Source organism: Cimex lectularius, unplaced genomic scaffold (assembly GCF_000648675.2).
Source record: "Cimex lectularius strain Harlan isolate CLEC.00 unplaced genomic scaffold, Clec_2.1 scaffold108, whole genome shotgun sequence".
NCBI classification, from domain to species: domain Eukaryota; kingdom Metazoa; phylum Arthropoda; class Insecta; order Hemiptera; family Cimicidae; genus Cimex; species Cimex lectularius.
This window is the reverse complement of record NW_019392680.1, coordinates 901810-924316: the sequence shown is the minus strand read 5'-3', so window position 1 is coordinate 924316 and position 22507 is coordinate 901810. Positions and strand designations below refer to the sequence as shown.

The 22507-nt window shown below is 35.5% G+C and overlaps 2 protein-coding genes across 4 annotated transcripts in view; one reads left to right on the top strand and one right to left on the bottom strand.

Annotated features, from left to right (window-relative positions):
• The window catches only part of LOC106668041 (synaptotagmin-4), a 230326-nt gene that overhangs the window by 127586 nt on the left and 80233 nt on the right, over positions 1-22507 (top strand). The window lies entirely within an intron of this gene.
• On the bottom strand, positions 1733-4864 carry LOC106668042 (60S ribosomal protein L26-like). Its single transcript, XM_014396449.2, has 4 exons — positions 4763-4864; positions 3889-4064; positions 3684-3824; positions 1733-1914 (listed from the first exon to the last, which is right to left on the bottom strand). The coding sequence occupies exons 2-4, from the start codon at positions 4054-4056 to the stop codon at positions 1789-1791; spliced, it is 435 nt and encodes a 144-aa protein (XP_014251935.1). The 5' UTR covers positions 4057-4064; positions 4763-4864; the 3' UTR covers positions 1733-1788.

Here is a 22507-nt window from a genome sequence, read left to right as displayed (position 1 = left end):
AGTGATATCTCTGACATTTATGCTGCATATGTTAATATTTTTAGTAGAAATTGTATGGCATATTTAAGATGTTTTGAGTTTATATTACATGTCATTTTTGAGTATTTTTATCGTATATACATCCAGTCGCAATTTATAATATAACTAATTAAGTTTTTAGTTGAGATGAAAAAAAGTTAATGGCACGAGCGGGATTCGAACCCACGATCTTCGGGAAGATACGCCGCTGCTCTACCACTTGTCGCATTGTCGATTGTCGCCGAGAATCCAAACCGATTACACGCCATTTGAAAAATGGCAAAAAGGAGGGAAAACTCATAAGGTGGGGTTGAGATAGGAAGTTGATGTCCGAGTGGATCGAGGTTACGATAGCTCAAGTGGTAGAGCAGCGGCGTATCTACCCGAAGATCGTGGGTTCGAATCCCGCTCGTGCCATTAACTTTTTTTCATCTCAACTAAAAACCTTAATTAATTGTAATCATTTAATTGGTCAAGCGGACCACGAAATTAGTGAATTTAAAGAATTAATATGAAATACACTTCACTAAAGCTCTCCGTGGCCATTTCAATTGTCGTCGAGAATCCAAACTGATTACACGACATTTGAAAAATGGCAAAAGGAGGGATAACTCATAAGGTGGCGTTGAGATGGGGAGTTGATGTCCGAGTGGATCGAGGTCACGATAGCTCAAGTGGTAGAGCAGCGGCGTATCTACCCGAAGATCGTGGGTTCGAATCCCGCTCGTACCATTAACTTTTTTCCATCTCAACTAAAAACCTTAATTAATTGTAATCATTTAATTGGTCATGCGGACCACGAAATTAGTGAATTTTTAATGTAACATTACTGTGCCATGGTACGTCGCATTGGAAGATTTTTAAGTCTCTGGGTACAATCTGGGGTGAAAAACCTTGCAGATTTTTTCAGTCTGACGAGTATTTAATGAAAAAAAAGTTTGTAACTAAAACTATCCTTTTCAACTATCGAATTAATGTATTAACACCATGATATCGATAAAAGTCTGAATTTCGTTATATCTGTGACAATATTTATGACAGGACTTTCTTTAAAATTTAATAAATTATTCTTAGATTATGACTACCCAGATAGATATTTAGTCTCAAATAATCGCGTAAAGCATGTTCTTTGATGTCTAATAACCATGCACCAAGTTGATCAATGTAAAGCTATCAAAACATCCCGTCTTAGGCGCACATAAATGAGACATTCGTAGCCAAGCATAATTTCTGTACAATTCGATGCTTGGATAATCCATAGTAATGAAAGTCCGTCTCTAAATTAGTCAACATTTCTAATTAGGAAGCTTAGGGACTTTTTCTGAAATTTTACAATTTGCCCAATTAAAAATTTACAAGAACTGATGGAAGAGTATGAAAAAAATGACGCCGCGAAAAAGGATCTTTAAAGTTAAAGAATTGGTGCAATAACCAAGATTTATAGGCGCTTTACATCTCCGTAAATGAGGTACAAGGCCAAAATACATTTTATAACAGATAGGCTTGGTTTAGAAAAAAGTAAGGATTTGGATGAGAAAAGAGCAAATAAGACAAGATGGACAATTCAATAATTGCACAATAATTGAAGTAACTTTAGACTTTCTTGTTTTTCCTTTTAATAATTGTTGTGTTCCTGAAATGTAAAAATAAATCATTTTTAAGTACAGACTCTATTTTATTAAAAACATCTTAATAATACAAAAATATTGATCAATATTTTAAAATATCCGCTTGTATTATTAGGCTTTGTTGGGAGGGGGGAGAATAAAATTATTTTTCCACAGCATCTTCGCAGTATTTTCCCTTATTTTTCTCAAGGGCGGATTGACGTCCATTGGCTCTTCTATCCAATTGGGCTTTCCTGTCTTTGTCTATTTTCAGCTTGACGATGACAGTCTGAAAATAAAAAAATACGATGTCATTTTAAGCTTCATTCATTTTTGAGGGTGTAGCATTACATACTAATTAAATTCACTAGTTTCGTGGTCCGCTTGACCAAGTAATATCTTATAATTAATTAAGGTTTTTAGTTGAGGTAAAAAAGTCAATGGCACGAGCGGGATTCGCACCCACGATCTTCGGCTAGATACGCCGCTGCTCTACCACTTGAGCTATCGTGACTTCGATCCACTCGGACACTAACTTCCCATCTCAACCCCACCTTTTGAATTTTCCCTCCTTTTTGCCATTTTTCAAATGTCGTGTAATCTATTTGATTCTCAGCGACAAATGAAATGGTCACGATAGCAATGTAAGTTCTGAATAGTTAACTTTTTTCGGATTGAGGGACAGGTTCATTGCATAAATGTCACGACGTTGTGTAAAGGTGGTATGTTGTGACTTTGAAGGATTAAATTTTTTTTTCCAAAGATTGCTCTATTTTTCAATTGTTGTTATGTGGTTTTGTAACCTGAGTGAAGCTTGTGTAGAAGAGGGATGACTTGTCAATACGGCGGTGTCATCTGCGTTTGCGGCGGTAAGTGTATTCTCATTTGTGAGCATATCAGAAGTAAAAATTGTGTATAACAGCGGAGCGAGTATTGACCCTTGTGGCACACCCGCAAGCACTTCGTCCATCCCAGAAGTCTCCGTACCCTGGATTACTGCGTAAAATCTCTCTTTAAGATATGATTGTATAATCAGATAATAGGCCTGGGGTAAAAAAAATTAATTTGTATAATAATCCCTCATGCCATACTTTGTCGAATGCCTGTGAAACATCTAGAAACATTCCAGTCGCGTACAGTTTCTGCTTGAGAAATCTGTCACTCTGTGAAGTCGATGAGTGGTGGAATGTTGGGTTCGAAAGCCAAATTGACGGACTGGTGAGATGTTGTTCGAAGTAGCAATAGAGATAATTATTGTGTAAATTAATTTTTCGAATAATTTAGAAGGAAGGGTAACAAGCTAATAGGACGCATAAGATGATGGGGAGCTTAAATTTTTATGGGGCCTTGGGATCATTTTAATATAAGAAAGTTTCCATTGTATGGGAAAATGTGAAATCCTCAAAATTGCGTTAAGTAAAGAAGTAAGAAAGAGCTGTTTTTTGTGAAGTTCTTGAAAAACTTCAGCTGTTATCAAATCATGACCAGGTGATTTTTTTTAGGAAGCTGTAATATTTCTTGTGATACTTGTTTTGGAGTTATTGGTTTAGGTGACAGATCTAGAATGATATAATTTATCGTGTTCATATTCATTAAGTTATGAGGTTTGAATATCTAGAAGAGATGTTTCGCAAATGTTTTGGACTTTTCTTTCTCGGAACGATCCAAGTTCCATCATTATTCCTGAGAGGAGCTTGTGACAGATTTTTAAAAAAGCTTAATTGCTAGAGTATCTGTGTAAATGTGCATGGACTGAAATCGTTTGGTTATATTGAATTTTATCTTAATTGAAACACCTTTTTGATTTTTTCTTTAATTATACACACTTGTTTGTCCCTTTCTGATTCTTTTCATGCATAACAGTTCTTTTGTCAATAGATTGCGTTTAAAACCGGTAAATAACATATGCTTAAACCCTAGTTAAAGAAATCCAGGAGGCGATTTTTGCTGTGCTTAGGATTTTCAGTTATAAATATGTAGACCCGACGGGAAAAAGGACAAAGTAGTTTCAATGGCTAATTATTCATGCTCTACTTAAATTCAAAAATAAAAGAATACCTTTGAAGGATGGATACCGACGGGGACACTCGCCCCGTTCGCTTTTTCTCTCTGGACGCGTTCGATATGTATGATATATTTTTTTCTGTAAACCTGGAGAACCTTTCCGACTGTCTGCCCTTTGTAATGGCCGCGAATGACCTGAAACGAGATGACAGGTTAGAAATGGATCATCTACATGTTTTGAAGAAAAATCATCACTCACTTGCACTTCGTCGTCTTTCCTTATCGGCATCCTTTTAACGTTGTACTTCTGCCTGAGCTCTTTGGAAAGAGGTGCAGACATGAGCTTCCTTCTAATATGAGACGGAGCGGCGAAGTACCGTTGACGTACTTTACGCTTTGAACTTGTAACAAACTTGTTCATCTTCATCTTGTCGACTGAAAACAAATATATTCAACCACCGAGATAATGATTTGAGAAAAAATAGTATCTTTTATAATTCTATTAGGCAAAAACCTTATTTTAAAGCTTAAAATTCTATTGAAACAAAGCTGCAAAACATCCGTGAACATTACAAACTTATAAAACTGGCCATTTTAGTCATGAAGCTAAGGTGAATCGAGCGAGTATAAACTCACCAAATTGACAAAATACCATGCATATATCTCTTAAAAAAAACATAAACCCAAAGAAAATTCATGAGTCTAAAGGGAAAACTTTACGACCAACTTGAAGAGAAAAGGATTTTATCACGTATGGTAGGCATATGAAAAGAAAACATTCCAACGTCTATGAAAATGATTTCATCTTTCTTTTTAGTAATAGAAGTTGAATTAAGTTGTCTCGAGATGCTTTGGTATTAGAAAATTTTGAAACTGTTAACGGCCAGAAAAATTCAATAATGATTTGAAACCCCTCTATCTTCGGCGCTTTTTGAAACAAACTTTAATCGTTATCCGCAAAAAGAAGTGTAATAACAGTCAAAGCGAAGTGGATACGTAAATCTGTGAAGCTACGTTGGAAGGCAAACTTTAATGCAATAACACGTTTCGAGCCTTTTATTTCACTGCCGCTACATTATTTCGGCATTAATTCAGGAATGTTGGGATAATGTTTTTTATACTAAAGTACTTACATTCGATATATCCGAGCCGACCTATAGGTTTAATATAGCACACCGTATTATCTTTTTTTCTATTTGCAAAATACACAGCCACACCGTTATAAAAAAAATCAGCTGAAGAAAAAGCTATGCTCTCTAACGGAGGTTATTAGAGGCTAGATACTCGGTTACTAGGTATTTCGTTTTTTCAACCCTGCTTTTTCTACACTTCCAAGTTGGACAATAGACTAAGAGATAAATCGACTCACACAAATCGACTGCCATTTGGAAAAGGCGGAATTAATTCGGATTGGAGCACTCTTTGTTTAATCTTAGCGATATTTGGCGCAATGATCAAACGAGTTTGAATAACTCAAAAGCCCGCGAGGGTAGACCCAGTGACTCTGTGCGGTTCAACATGAGTTTACCGACTTGCAGCACCATCATCATCAGCTCTAAATAGACAAAGGTTGCTCGATGTATCCGACTTAATTTAACGGTGCAATTTCTTGGCCCCATATAGAGAGCGGGTAGGAATGTCGCGCGAAGTGAGGATTACCCTTGAGCACGGAAGCGAGTATCTGAGTCCCCTGTTATGATTCTTGGAGTAAACAGTGTTATTTTATTGTGTAAAATGCTGATATTGTTGAGTATCCAAGAGTGTGTTGAGAATGAATGTATTTATTAATGATTATTTAGAGATCATGAGATGCGGTCTGGTGTGAGGTTGGTTTAGAAAAACATTTTCTTTATCCATTAGATTTCGTGGTCCGATTGACCAAATAACATCTTCAATTAATTAAGGTTTTTAGTTGAAATAAAAAAGTCAGTGTCACGAGCGGGATTCGACCCCCTGCTCTACCACTTGAGCTATTGTGACCTCGATCCACTCGGACACCAACTTCCCACCTCAACCCAGCATTTCGTATTTTCCCTCCTTTTTGCCATTTTTCGAATCCTGCTCGTGACAGTGAAATTTTATCTCTACCATTACCTTACATAAAGATTAATTAATTGAGAGGTCAATCGTACCACGAAATCTAATGGATTTAATATGTAAAATGAAGTATATCTTCTCTAAAGCTCTCCGTGGCAATTTCATTTGTCGCCGAGAATCGAATAGATTACACGACATTTCAAAAATGGTAAAAACGAGGGAAAATTCGAAAGGTTGGGTTGAGCAGCGGCGTATCTAAAACCAAGCTCGTGAGTTCGAATCCCGCTCGTAACACTTACTTTTTTATCACAACTAGTACCTTACATAAAGATTCATTTTCTTTGTTGTGTTTCAACCTTTATTGAGACATCTTCAGGGCCTGGGATTAATAAACACTGTTAAAATTATACAAATACATGCAAGATGTGAATATGAATTTACACAATGATTAAAATTTTAAATTTTTTTAGGTTTAATCATAGTATTGCACTCACTAAAAGTGTGTATTTTGTGTGTAGATATATCACGGTTTCTGTCGTGTTTTTATTTATTAATTTACGAAATCCACTATAAAAAGACATTTTACAATAACAAAAAATAAAAATAATACACAAAATAATATATGCAATAATACAAATAATATACATAAAAAGAAGGACATATATACATGGTAATATTATGAATGGTAATTATAAAATTACAATTAAAGAGTAAAAACTGAACAGTAACAAAAATGAAAGACATAATTGCTAACCAAATTAAGGCAAAGGAAACAAAATAAAGCTGAAAGACAATTGAAACTACCATATTATCATTATTCATTTTCAATAAAATGAAAATAATGCTCATTGTAGATATATAATAAGACTAGAGTGCAAGATTTAGGTGAACAAGTAAATTAAATAAATTGTAATAAATTTTTAACTGTATGAAATGTAAAAGCATTTAAAAAATATAAAAAAATATAAACTGGTAATAAAATTCAACTAAAGTAGGGTTGTAGGATATGATTTTTCACAGATTGCACAGAACTATTGAAGAAGTTAATGCTATTGCAGATGTTGTTACTCTTGATCATCATTATGTATAGAGGAGAAGAGAGCATGTAGTTAGAGGTTTGGAATTCAATATAAAATAGTTTGTGGGTTTTAAGAGAGTGCAAAGGGGCGTGTAGCTATAGCTGAGGGAGGAGAGTAGGACTATCATTGAGATTGTCAAATAATTTAAATACAAAAACAATAAGTGATCGTTTGGCGTTAGTTTTGGACGCCAGACAGACACCTAACTAAGCCGCTTGTTTGGCCAGCATATCGACCACCATCATGGTCATTGATTCCCCCATAACCCCATACCCCATCCAATGAGAAACCACTTCTAATTCAAGATCACACATTGTATTTACTTGTTAATATGTCGTCGCAATTTAGGTTTGGGTGGCATCGCTCAATATTATTAACTCATGACATGCTGCCCGATTCAATGTTCAAGGTTTTATCGGCTTCTAATGCCTGGACACATTCATCATCACATCCTCTGAAAAGACTTCTTGTATCCAGCAGGTCGATAATCTAGTTTCATCGATATAATATAACCATTAATTAAGGTTTTTAGTTGAGATGAAAAAANGTGGGTTCGAATCCCGCTCGTGCCATTGACTTTTTTATCTCAACTAAAAACCTTAATTAATTGTAATATATTAATTGGTCAAGCGGACCATGAAATTAGTGAATATAGTTATTTTTATTGTATAAAGGGCTGGTATTGTTTTGTATCTAGAGGTCTTGAGAGTGAATGTATTTATTAGCGTGAATATGTGAGGGAGTCGATGGAATATAGAGTATTCCATCACACTAACTGATTGAATGGTATGTAAATAAGAAAGAATGTATTTAAGACTGAATGAGAGTGTGAATCGGCTTGTGTTTAGGAATTGATTGCATTGGTGGCTAAAATAATAGCTGTTGATAGCCCCTGGAGTCCAAGCATGGCGGCTGGACGGATTCGACCGAGGTGTAATCCTGGGTGTTGGCAGCCTTATCTGAACATCCGGGGTTGGTGATTATCGAGATCTGCCGATAATTTATTGTAAATTACAAAAGCTGGAATTGTTTGGCTGCAAGCAGTGATAGAATGAACTCTGTACAAGCGTTTATTTATTTACATGCGTGCGCAGATTTGACCTTATATAAATCAGTAAAGAATCGAATTATATTATCCAACTACTTTCCTTTTTCGTCAGCTGTTTATTTGGCTTAGGCCTCCAGGCTAAGAAAATGTGACCTTAAACCGCCATCATCTTTTCATGTGTAAATTAACGAAAAACCCCATACAAAATTGAGCCCGGCTCTGAAGGGAGTGGCCAGATGCAAATGTATGTATGCCGCTTCTGAATGCCCTTTGGTGGCCAGTAATGACGTTGGGCGTTTATTGAGCGCGGGCAAGGCTTAGCGAAAGCTTCACTTTGAAATGAGATATTAATCAAGGGAAATAATTATTCATATCATTATTTAGCGAATAATGCTTTTTAATTAATGCGTTGACCATATTACCGTTCAATAAATATCCCTGCTTATCATAATTGAAAGCTTACGGTCATCAAGTAGTATCAGGTTCGACAGACGGTTTAATTCTTATTCATGGGATTCAGCATCAAAATAAAAATTAAGTAATCAATATTATACTTTTTATTAATATCGAAATATAATTAAAAATGACCGAGACAAATTTACATATTGACACCTCCTATTAAGCATTTTTAAAAACTAGAATTTATGTAGTCATTTATTTAGCAACTGGTATTCTGATATAATAAAAAATAAAGGTTTAGAGGAGATACGAGGGTGCTTATGTCTAAATTTTTTATCTTCATCTATCTATTTTTTAGCGTTTCAACTTTTTCATACAGTAAATTGACGTTCAATGTAATTAGTACGTACAAGGTGTCAACATACTATCACTCACCAGCTTTTCTCAAAAAAATTCTCAACTCTAATACTGTAATAAACAAAAAACAGTATTGTAGTAGTAGTAGTATTCGTTATTATTAGTTGTAGTATTACTAGCCGTCGATGACGCGACGATTAGAGCGTTGACATGGCAAATTTTCATAATGGGCTTTTTTCCGGGACATCAGAAGTTCATTTGTTCAACACAAACACACGAGAAACAGAAACCAGATAACCTTAATATTATGGTTGGTACTAAATTTTATCAGCTTCCATTAAATATATAAATACTCAATTAATTATACACAATTTTTTCGAAATGAAAAATTTGTGTCACAGGCGGGATTCGAACCCACGACTTTCGGCTCAATCCGCCGCTGCTGTGAATCGTACACAGTCCCGCTAATCTAGTACAATCGTTAATAAAAAGTGTTTCTATATGAAGCCGCGATTTGCTTACAATTAGAATAAAATCGGGGAGTCGAAATGAGAAGTTTGTGGCATGGGCGATCGAAGTCACGGTAGCTCAAGTGGTAGAGCAGCGGCGTATTTAGCCGAAAGTCGTGGGTTCGAATCCCGCCTGTGACACAAATTTTTCATTTCGTAAAAAATTATTATAATTAATTGAGTGTTTATGGTTGGTATTCACACAACCTTTGAGTACTGGACATTTCCCGGGGTAATCGGGAGTAAGCCCCTTCTTTCGCGCTAATAAATTAATTCACACACACCAGATTTCGTTTACACTACCACAGTGTACTCGATAATCCCTGGGATAATCGGAATTAAAATCTTTCCTTCGCGCTCACAATTTAATTCACACACTGGACTTCGTTCAAAATACCCCGATGTACTCGATATTCCTTGAGTAATAATGGATAAGCCCATTGGCTAATAATTGGAGATAATCCCTCATTATGCCAATAAATTACTTTCCCATGCTCCAAAGTTTACAACAGTCCTCGCGGTAATCAGAAATATGCACCTTCATTCGCGCTATTAAATTAATTCACACACACCAGACTTCTTTCACACTACCCCAGTGTACTCAATAATCCCCGGGGTAATCGGAGATAAAACCTTTTATTCGTGCTAAATATTTAATTCACACATACACTCACACACCAGACTTCGTTCAAATTAGCCCAGTGTACTCGATATTCGTTGGTTAATAAGAGATCAGCCCCTCAATTCGCACTAATAAATTAATTCACACACCATTCTTAGTTTACACTACCCTAATGTATTCGATATTCCTTGGATAAATGGGGATAATCCCCCATTAACTCCAAAAAATTACTTTCACATACTCCAAAGTACACAACATTCCTCGGAGTAATTGAGGATAAGCCCCTCCATTCACGCTCATAAATTATAATCATAAACCACATTTCGTTCTCACTACCCCGATGTTTTTTAAAAATGGAACATTTTCTTCAGTATTGTTTGAAAGTCAAAAATTAACTTTTGTTTACCATTTCTATTTATTTGTACTAAGTAAGCACAAATACACAATGTACACAAATATAATAATTTAAACAATGTTTATAAATCCTAGGTTCTGAAGATGTAAAATAATCGAAACGTTGGCACGATAAAGAAAATGTTGTTGTAAACCCTACGTCAAACCAGACCGCATCTCACGATCTCCAAATAAAAATAATAATTTATATATATATATATATATATAAAAGAGGGAAGTTTATGGGCTGATAAACAGCTGAAGTCATCGCCGGCCCTCTGTGTGTTTTTGCTCTTTTTCTCTTCTTTCGCGCGTATTTACGCGTTACAGCGTCTCGATATGGTTTCTGACTCTCATCTTTTAAATCTTGTCTAGATACTAAAATGCTAGCCTCTCGTTTGTACGTCAGGTTGTCAAATACAGAATTGAAACAACAACAAAGATCTGGTGACATTCACTCTCCCAGAGTGCTTATATTCCTCGGGCGAGGTTAAAGCCACTCCATTCTCGCTAATAACTTACTTTTACTCTCCAGATGTCGCACACTCACCCCACAGTACTCTATATTCCTCGGGGCGGCGTTGAACCTCTCTCTTTCACGCTAATAAATACATCACCAGTAATTTTAATAGATAACAAATAATATTGTTATTATATATAATATATCTATAATATATAATAAAGAATCGACACAATTCATTATTTTTGTTATAATAAGTCTTTATATATAGATGGTTTTAACAGTGTGGTCTTCGCCATCTTCACCTGTAGATATGGCTCGTGCAGTTGTGCACTCTCTCTAAGTTTTAGACCAACGGTCATAATGCATTTGCTTGGTCATATAAATATGTCAAATAAGTCATAAAAGTTCGTTTTCCTCTATAGAAGAATCCCGTTCACCTGACAATATAAATGCAAATTGTGAAATTTGTGAAATTTACAAAACAAGCTTTTGTTTTACTTGAGAAGATTATTTTTATATTTTCCGTAGAACTAATTCTGATTAATTTAACTGTGTATAGTTCAATTTTTTGTAAATAAACTAAGGCAAATCAATTAAATTTTATAAAAGGAAAATTAACATGTAACTTCTAAAACTGGCATAATTTACAGACTCTTCCTCAGACATAAACTTCAAGAGTTTATGTTTACACAACTAGCTCCAATATTAATGCATGGAACTTTTTAATCTCCAAAAACGTTTGCAGAATATATCGCCGTTTGTGTAAATAAGAGGATACGTTTGAGGAACACTTTTAACAAGGGTCGAATATTATTCAGTCGGGCGTAAGTCAAATTTATTTTCGCGTGACTAAATAAAAATCCTTCCTTTGTAATTCCAGTAATGAATGGAATTAATTGTAAATTTGTTTTACAACGTGTTTTCCTTTATAATACGTGTTTCTAATATACTAAAAAAATTTAAAAAATAAAGTAAGGAAAGTTTATATCAAAATACATGTAGGTTTATCGTTAAATTAAATGCAACATACTTATTTTAATGTAAACCAAATTCAACGAGCTCCCCTGGGCATACATGGACTGAGGTATAGATAAGGTCTGACCCCGTGCCTGGGTGACGGCAGAATTGAGCCTATATAAATCACAATCAAATTATCTTTACTAAATGATAAAAATGATTTTGTATGAAAGACGAAATTCTGAGTTGGACGTGAATAATTCCTCTTCTATATTCTCCTAATGGACATCTTCAACTTATGCCACATCCAGACAAGCTTTGTTGTTACTGATTATTTGGAGATCGTGAGATGAGGTCTGGTGTGACGTAGATTTTATAAAAAACATTTTCTTTATCGTGCCGACGTTTCGGTCTTTATTGAGATCATCTTCTGGGCTCAAAGTGTTTTTTTCTGTGTAGATGTGTCATTCTTGTGTGTCGTGTTGAGAGTGCCAGTGAGATATTGATTTTTTTATAGTGGTCAAAACTCACTGGCACTCTCAACATGACACACCAGAATGGCACATCTACACAGAAAACAAACACTTTGGGCCCTGAAGATGATCTCAATAAAGACTGAAACGTAGCACGATAAAGAAAATATTTTTCTAAAACCTACGTCACACCAAACCGCATTTCACGATCTGCAAATAATCATTAAATAACGGTCACTAAACACCACACATTTGTTGTTACTATTACTTCACTTTATGTAGTTCCATTTGAATTAAAATACCCATAATCAGATTGGAAATTGACGCTTTAAATGTTTAGGATTGTTTTGAAAAGTTTAATATTATATAATAAATTAGCACTGACTAAAGTTTAAAAGTTTAGGACATTATGTTCAAAAATAATACACATTCTTTAAAATGATTTCAACTTGCGAGACAGATTTCAGGGGTGTGCTTATTCTAAAAGTTCGCGCTAACAAAGTTTCTACACAGCTTCCTCTATCTTTAACAATTCTCCCATACCACGCTTCCGGATTAATTAATTTACGGATACTTGAATTAAACAAGTTATACATTATACAGTTATTAACTAACAGTAATTCTCAGAACAGCAATCCTACGTTTAGAACTGTAAATATTTCAGTTGGTCTGGAAAAAATTAACGCTTCTAGCGCGTCCTACGGTTTAAAGATAGGTCAATTTTGACTAACGTATATAATTATTATTGTATTTAATTGTAAACATTAAATTCGAATGTCAAATCTATATTTATAAAAATTCACCCTGCGTATGTTTGTGCTCGCAAAATTAAAAAAGTAGCCGGTCGATTGACGTGCAATTTTGATACAACTTTCAATTAATTAATCTTTTTATGTAAGGTTTTGATCGAAATGAAAAACTTAGTGACACGAGAGGGATTCGAACCCAGGATCTTCGGCTCAATAGCCCGCTGCTCTAATCACGTTGAGATGGGGAGTTGGTGTCCGAGTGGATCGAAGTCACGAGAGCTCAAGTGATAGGCTTTTTTAGCCGTAGGTCGTGGGTTCGAATCCCTCTCGTGTCACTAACTTTTTCATTTCGACCAAAACCTTACATAAAAAGATTAATTAATTGAATGAAGTAATTTGTCAATAGACAACTAAATATAATAGTGTGCGGTGATTAGTGACCGTTAGTCGATGATTATTCAGAAATCGTGAGATGCGGTGAGGTGTGATGTCTCAGAAAAACATTTTCTTTATCGTGCCAACGTTTCGATCTCAACACGACACGCAAGAATGGCACACTTAAGCAAACAAACGCTTTGAGCCCTGAAGATGATCTCAATAAAGATCGAAACGTTGGCACGATAAAGAAAATGTTTTTCTGAAACCTACATCACACCAGCCCGCATCTCACGATTTCTGAATAAATCTAATAGTTTTGATACAACGTTGCATTCAAATACGCGTTTTTTTGTTGTTTTTTTTTTAATCGAATTCATTTCTTTCCAGTTAATCGTGTCTGTATTCGAACAGCTTACTTTCAGGACATTACTCGAGGTCGGTACCTACAAATCCAGAAACAGGAAAAATCACCGAATCTAATTTCTGAAACATCGTGAATTTAAAAGAAAAATTAGTAGAAAAGGTTTTCGGTTCTGGCGGCTAAAAAAGTCGACAACATCATTCGTATCGTGAACAACATCATTCTAAACAGAATCCCCTGTGAAATAGTGAAATATATTTTCACCGAGATGGACCAAAGTGAAGTAGTGAATTTTGTCGCGGGGCTACCGACGCATCAGTCTTCTGTTGGGATTATTAGGTGATGGATGCTAGGTTTTTGACTAAAGGGTTCGGATGATGGGGTGTTTGGAATGGAACATTTTATAGCGGAATTCGGCTAGCTCGGTAACAAGAGGGGCATTTAGGTGGTATGGATTGTGGGGGGCGTTGATTATTGTTCCGAGGATGTTGGATTGAAGGGATTGGATTCGATTGAGGTTGGAACGATTAGCAGTCACGTTAAGTTCAAGTCCGTATGTCTATGTGGGGGCCAGGAGGGCAATGTAAAGTTTTCTTTTGTTTGTTAGTGAGAGTTTTGATCGTCTGCCAAGTAGTAGTTTAAGCATGAAAAATCGTATGTTACAGTCTGTGTGCTTAAATCGTATATGGGGGTTCCACGTCAGTTGTTTGTCCAGATACGAGGTATCGTACATGGTTCGCAATTGGGATAGGAACGTTGTTGAGGTATACTGGCGGGAGCGTTTTCTTGTTTAGGGTAAATATTATGTTTGTTGATTTGGTTTCGTTGATCTTGATTCTCCACTGACGGAGCCAGCATTTTAGGATGTGTAGACAAACACATGTGTAGATGTATGGACAAACAAAAAATGTATTCAAACCACTACTGTTACAATAAAACAATGATTTTGTGTGAAAAACAAATTTTTTCTTCCTTTCCTTTCATTCCACATAGCCACCAAAACGTAAGGAAGGATATTTCATTGAATGATGTGTTTTCTCGTTGAATGTATGTTAGTAATATCCAAAATACTTTTATTTATTTGCCCATTCATTTCATATTACACTGAGCTAGTTCTTCATACATATACACTTTTAATACTAGGTTTAGATAAAAATCCGAGTAATTTACCAGATTTATAATGATTATATGTCTATCATAACTGCACGAATCCATTATTTTCAATCATTCGTTAACAATGATTATTGTATTTTTTCTTTATAAAAGTAAGTAAAGTAAAACATATATTTTCTTTACTTCGTCTAGGGAATAAGAGTTGATTGTTCAGGCAGTTCAGAAGATAATCAGGCCAGGGGCGAGAAAATTTCAAAATACCGTCCGCTTAATCTAGGAACAAGTTTTTCTATTTATTTTTATCATTTAAAGATTGTGAGATGCGGTCTGGTGTGACGTAGGTTTTAGAAAAATATTTTCTTTATCGTGCCAACGTTTCGATCTTTATTGAGATCATCTTCAGGGCTTTATTTTTATCCTCATCACACTAATTTACTGAAAGTCATAAGTTGATTAAAAAGCCGGAAATATTTTCAAAGGGATTATTCTTTTTGAACTCTATTTAAGATTATGGAGTAGATCCAAATATGTATTTTAGCTTGATATCGTTTGCTTTTAAAAATCATTATTATAGACTAACTTCTGTATTAAAACAAGGACAGACTAAGTCAGATAATTTAATTACATTTTGTTATTTACGATTGTTCCCAAAAGGACATTCTTGAATTTACAAACGTTTTGGCTGCATGTCTTGAATATGATGAGTTAGTATTGGTTTTGCCGATTCAACTACCGTTCCTCGGATGAACACACTTTGAGAAAATGTCGTAGAAGATTCTTTGATAAATATTTACCCACCCGGAATTGTAGAAAGCCGTTTTCGCTTGACTATACGGAACCATTGGAATTATGAAGGGGGTCGTGGTGAAGGGTGTCATCTTGTTTGAAAGATAGTTTTATATGTTGCTCGATGCCTCGTCAACTATCACGATGACAATGAGCGCGTAGATTAGCAGAGGCAACAGTTTCAGTTACAAATGATTATAATAATTCCCACGGGCTCGCCATTAACCTCGCTCGCTGAAGATTTAATCAAATTTCATGGTGAACCATTTGCTAGCACGCATTGCCCCAATTAACAGTGAAGGGGCACTAGGGACGTTTTAGATTATTTTCCAAATTATACATAAGTTTTGGCATTAACCTTAGTTAAGTAATTCTTCTCACATAGGAAGGCTTAACCTCCTACCCGTTCGGTATCGTAGAAAAAGGAGTCAAATTACTTTATAAAGCTTTTTTCATATTAAGAACCGCCCAACAACTTTCCAACATTTTGCCGTCTCCAACTGGAGGCTATTTTTTTGCCTACATTAATGTTATTGTGAACGATAGAAGTAGAACTTTTTTGTTTTTGTCTATGTTAACTAAGATAATAAGTCATTATAATGGAGATAAATAAGGATGAATTCAACAAGAACTCCTCAAATGATTTATTTTTTATCTGAGGTTCTAATTTATGTACAAACTCCAAGTTTATGTCATTACGTGTAGTTTATAGGGGCTAAATTTCTCTTACGTTCCCTGTAGGTCGTTAGTCGTTTGAAAGTTATCACTTCTTCACTGGTGTTAGAAAAAAATTAAGGCATTTGTAAAGCGAAAAATTTGAGACTTTTTTAAATTTTCATTAAACGTATTGAGGAGTTTTTTGTAGGGTAAAACGAATATCGATTTGGTGACATAAGAGAGGCAACCTTAAAAATAGACACAGCTCCTTACATAAAACACTAATATCACAATCTTACATACATCTCGTCTCTCCGAGGCACAAGTAGACTCCCAAATCCTTGCTGGCCTCCCTCAGCTGACACACTGCTTCAAAAATTCATCGTACTCCACCAATCAAAATGTTCTTCAGATGTGGTTCATTGGAAAAAAAAATTGCCAATTTTTGTTAAAGAAAACCGTGGGTTAATGCGGGAAAGAGGGATAGACTCTTCGCCGTCTCCTCTTATCCCAGATATGCTATACCTCCAAGCATTGATATTCAAAATGCGTTTGGCGTTAGTTTTGGACGCCAGACAGACACCTAACTAAGCCGCTTGTTTGGCCAGCATATCGACCACCATCATGGTCATTGATACCCCCATAACCCCGACTCCAATGAGAAACCACTTCTAATTCAAGATCACACATTGTATTTACTTGTTAATATGTCGTCGCAATTTAGGTTTGGGTGGCATCGCTCAATATTATTAACTCATGACATGCTGCCCGATTCAATGTTCAAGGTTTTATCGGCTTCTAATGCCTGGACACATTCATCATCACACCCTCTGAAAAGACTTCTTGTATCCAGCAGGTCGATAATCTAGTTTCATCGATATAATATAACCATTAATTAAGGTTTTTAGTTGAGATGAAAAAAAGTTAATGGCATGAGAGGGATTCGAACCCACGACCTTCGGCTAGATACGCCGCTGCTCGACCGCTTGAGCTATCGTGACCTCGATCCACTCGGACATCAACTCTCCATCTCAACCCCACCTTATGAGTTTTCCCTCCTTTTGCCATTTTTCAAATGTCGTGTAATCGGTTTGGATTCTCGACGACAATTGAAATGGACGAAGGTGGTAGAGCAGCGGCGTATCTAGCCGAAGGTCGTGGGTTCGAATCCCTCTCGTGCCATTAATTTTTTTCATCTCAACTAAAAACCTTAATTAATTGTCATGTATTAATTGGTCAAGCGGACCACGAAAGTAGTGAATTAATGATATAATATAACATATAAAACAATCATCACATTCCACACATCAAACATTTCTACATAGTCTAATTCTTCAACATTTGGCACAATTACGCAGAAAACAACACTTTGAGTGATTATAAATACTTTGATCGAATATAAAAAATATTTTTTTGCATTGTATAAATTCACACTTTTTGTCCACATCCTACATGTATTTGTTAAATAAACAATGTTTGTATATCCCAGGCCCAGAAGATGATCTCAATAAAGATCGAAACGTTAGCACGATAAAGAAAATGTTTTTCTGAAATCTACGTCACACCAGATCGCATCTCATGATTTCCGAATAATCATCGACTAACGGTCACTAATCACCACAATTCTAAGCGTGAGAAATATTTTAAAGAAAATGTAGACATTGTGGTTATAGTCTGGAATAATCCAGTATCAAAGTAAAGATTAGTTTATAAGACTAATTGTTTTTAAGACGGAGCACAAATCCTGAATAACAGCCTGGAAAGCATTGACAATAAGGAGAAACTTCTTTTTTGCTCAGTACTTTTTGGTCAAGACTATTTCTTACAGTTTTAGTAAACATATAGTATAAATTTAGTGTGTTAAGCACTTGCTAGCTTTGATAATGATAAACTAGTGACTGAATCGTACATATCGACAGCTTGTTTTACGGAGAAATCTATGTAGTCTAAATTCCGTATAAAGTATGCATGTCTGGTATGATCAGCCCACGAGCAATAACATGTAGGTGGATAGTCATATACAAAATTCACCTCAAATTATAGTAGTTGAATTTTTTTCTCCAAAAGTAATGTATTATTAACAATATAGGGAAGAGTTATTAATTAAACAGCTGGTTTGGTTTCATGAAAATATTAAATGGTTGAATATCATTGAATTATACACTGAGAGGCAAAAAAGTGGCCATCCTCTTTCTTTAGTAAATACTTGCAATCATTATAATTTTAATTTTTTTGCTGGATATTTTTGAATAAAAATATAAGGCTTAACGTAGTAACGAAAATAAATAAAAAATACAACTGAGTAAATCAATTTTACCAAATATGATGCTATAGAAACAAGGAAGAAAATATTCTATTCAGTACGGATTATTTCCTCCTCTTGCGTTGTCCACCGCTTGCATTCGGCGTGGCATTGATTTTACGAGGTTTTAAATGTTGTCCTGTGGAATATTTTCATACTACTCTAACTGCGCCATTCTTAATTCCTACAATTCAAGTCATCACCGGACGATGTTTTACCCTATTTGACAACTCGTCCCAAAAGGTTTAAGTCGGGACTACATGCTGACCATTTCATAAATTGAATTCAAGCATGTTCCAAGTTGTCATCATCGATCCTAGCTGTGTAGACCTTAGCATACTCATGCATAAACTTAAAACTATCTCCAATTAGTCACATATAACACCTTCTTTTCTGATAACACATCTTTATTGTATCGCGCAGTTGTTAGGGAACCATCGATGAAGGTCAAGTTTGTGCCACCTTCCATCGAAGTGCCTGCACTACCCATACCACTTCCATAGCTTCTCCGGAGTGGAAATGATGAGGGAACATATATCGCTCTCCGAAGATTCAAATCTTCTCAGAAGACTTAAGCAAAACTTTATCTCAACCAAAAACAGTATTTTAGCCCTATCTCGCTCAGACTAATTTAGANTTTTTTTTTTTTTGGCGTTATGAACAATGCATATTAGCCATGTGACAAATTCGTATATGTGTGTTCAAATTTGGGGGGTTATTGGGAAAAAAGGGCCAGGGGCAACGGTGGGAATCGAACCCACGACCGCGGCGTGAGAGTCTCTCATGCTAACCACTCGGCTACCGCGGTCCCCTAATTTAGACTTAACCGAGCTGTTCTGTGCCTTGGCAGAAGTTCTGGACCAGTGGCACGTAATACAGCTTCTCATAGTCATCGCCTTGCCGAGCGTACACTGACGTTAATATTTCTAATTTGTTGAAGTCGTTGCTTGATCTCAACAGCGGTACAATGTTGATTACGGAGTACATTCGAAAGGAGGGAAAATTCAAAGGTGGGGTTGAGATGGCAAGTTAGTGTCCGAGTGGATCGAAGTCACGATAGCTCAAGTGGTACAGTAGCGGCGTATCTAGCCGAAGGTCGTGGGTTCGAATCCCGCTCGTAACACTGACTTTTTTATCTCAACTAAAAACCTTAATTAATTGAAAGATATTAATTGTTCAAGCGGACCACGAAAACTAGTGAATTCGAAACAATAAAACTGTCATCTCTTTAAGGTTTGACACGAAAGTGACCTGATCTATGCCTTCTTGAGCCACCTACAGTATCTTGGTATCGACGGAAGATCCTTCGGACAGTTTTTCTGGGAATGTGCTTACACCCTGGCCACCTTACGCTTGACTTCTTTCATCTTCCTGCAACGCTATGATTCTAGGCGAACCTGTTTTATCACTTAAAACCATCAGCCAATAAAATTTGAAACTTAAAAATGGTACAGTTTAAAAAAATCAAACCATAAGAACGTTAGAAAGAAGCCTTAAACCAACAAAGAAAAGATTGAATATTCAAAGATTTATTTACAAAAAACAATGGTAAACACAAGTGGGAGATTTTATCTATGTTTTATTTACCTTTAATCCTTTAAAACGGACTAAATATTGTTGTAAGATAATCAATACAAGATTGTTTAAGACATAATTAAAAATATTAAGGTTATTTTGTCTCTCAGCGTATTTAGAATTATTTCAATTCACTTCTATAAATGTGAATGTTTGGATTTCCATAAGACTTTGAGGAAGTGGATTATTTAAACGAGGGTTCCACCGAGCGACCTCTTATCTCTTTGGTTAATTCGTGAAGAAATTACCATTTTAATCTTTAGACTTTACCGCTAATCGACTGATACTCTCGGAAAACCCTAATCTACAGTCCAATTTGTCCTCGGTCTTGCGGAACTTGATGACGGGAAAACATGAATCATGACGATTATATATTGCCTTTGTTTTGAGTATTAAAAATCATTTATGTACGAACGACGGAAATGTTTGGTTGTTTTTTAAAAAAATTGTTTACACTGTTTTGTTTTATATTGTCTGACTGGTCGGTATTGCGATTTGTTTGTCATTATTGGATAGCAATTTATCGATGATATCTATCATCGTGTTACCGTCTCTCTGCGTTTTATACTGTGCACTTTTTTTGTTGGTTATCCTTCTGCCCATTTTCCTATTTGATCGGTCCTTCTTCACGACGTGTATTGCAAAAATAATTTCGTTGTTGAAAACCAGCCTTGTACATATTGGCAATTGTTGATAAACGTTGAAACAATTGGGTACAGTTTAACGGAAATTATGGTTTTTGGGTCGTACAAGGCTTGTCCTCGTTCAAACGGGCAGCCGCCAACTGGGCATTTATCAATAAATTAGTTGGTTAACGAGACAGCCATTTCCAAAGGGGCGACCACTAGATTTACGAGGTTCCTTTATTATACTACGGCCGCTTCTAGATTCGCTACACTACTTGTTTACCAACGCTCCGTCATTGTTACTTTAATGAATTTTTAATAAATTTGTTTTCCACGTTCTATATTTAAAAAATCTGAATTTTATTTGGAATTAACAAAATATTACGAAATTAATCAATTTTCATTTTTTATTTTTAAAATTCACTTTTTATATTATTTTAAGTTTTGCAAAAGTTAACTATTTAGGACTTACATTTGACAGAAGACTTGGAATCCATACACACGATTAAAAAAACACCAAACGATTTAAAATGCTTTATTACCTACACAACCGACAATCAAAATTAACATTAAATTTATTTGGTTTCGTGGTCCGCTTGACCCAATAAATTTTATCCCAACCAAAACCTTAATTAAAGATTAATTAATTGAAAATAAATTACCATTAAAATCAAAACTTTCGACATATACATACCTACTCAAACCTGGATTCCAAGGTTATGGATCGGCCAAATGTTACAATGTTCAAAGATTACAAAGAATTCAATCCAAAATTTTAAGACTAATTGTTTTCGCCCCTTTTGCGTAAACAATAACACACTTCACATGCCAACAGTTTTTTTCATCCATCAAAACATATTACAGATGTTTCCATAGTAAATTACAAAATCACACTAACACACAAATACGATTCTTCACAATTACGGCGAAAACCTCTGAAAAGAATATGGATAAAAGATCTCTTAAATGGTTAATATCATTTTATTAATCAGAGCGGCTGCTAATGGATAACTTTCTCTATAACGTTCAATTAAATGAGGTTTTTATTTGAGATAAAAAAGTCAGTGTCACGAGCGGGATTCGAACCCACGACTTTCGGCTAGATAAGCGGCTGCTTTACCACTTGAGCTATCGTGACGTCGATCCTCTCGGACACCAACTTCCCATCTCAACCCCATTTGTTGAATTTTCCCTCGTTTTTGCCATTTTTCAAATATCGTGTAATCTATTTGATTCTCGGCGACAAATGAAATGGCTACGGATAGCTTTAATGAAGATATACTTTAAGTTAGTTTAACTTATTAAATTCACTAGTTTTCGTGTTCCGCTTGACCAATTAATATCTTTCAATTAATTAAGGTTTTTAGTTGAAATAAAAAAGTCAGTGTCACGAGAGGGATTCGAACCCACGACCTTCGGCTAGATACGCCGCTACTCTACCACTTGAGCTATCATGACATAGATCCACTCGGACATTAACTTTCCATCGAATCCCGCTCGTGACACTGACTTTTTTATTTCAACTAAAAACCTTAATTAATTGAAAGATATCAATTTGTCAAGCGGACCACGAAAACTAGTGAATTTCTCTATAACGCCCGTAACGCCACAAACTTAAATTATCCAATCTGGTGGTTGTGTATAAACATGTACAGTTGTTGATACTAGTAAATGAATTAAAAAAAGTTTTGCAAGAAAATTAAACAAAATTTAGCCAAAGTTTAAACGAGAGGGGGAATTTTATTAATTAAAGCGTCTAGCCGATTTGAGGTCTTTATTGCATTTCGCACTTTCCAGGAGAAGCATTTCAATTAAGGGTCGACCGATAACTGGGGGATGCACGTAGACACCTATTACGAGATTCCATTAGATGTACTTGAGAGTTCACTAACCAAAACCTATTTCCTACGGTTCGAAAATTTTTGGAACTCACCACTACATACTTTAAACATCTTTAAAAAAGAAATCAGATATGGAAGTCGTGGTCGCATAAT

What these genes read in the sequence shown, in the direction of transcription:
- LOC106668042 (XM_014396449.2), bottom strand. Translation starts at nt 4,056, where the DNA reads ATGAAGATGAACAAGTTTGTTACAAGTTCAAAGCGTAAAGTACGTCAA. An exon ending in GGAAAGACGACGAAGTGCAA is followed by an intron (nt 3,825 to 3,888) that starts GTGAGTGATGAT and finishes ATCTCGTTTCAG; the next exon opens with GTCATTCGCGGCCATTACAA. An exon ending in TCGGTATCCATCCTTCAAAG is followed by an intron (nt 1,915 to 3,683) that starts GTATTCTTTTAT and finishes TTTTATTTTCAG; the next exon opens with ACTGTCATCGTCAAGCTGAA.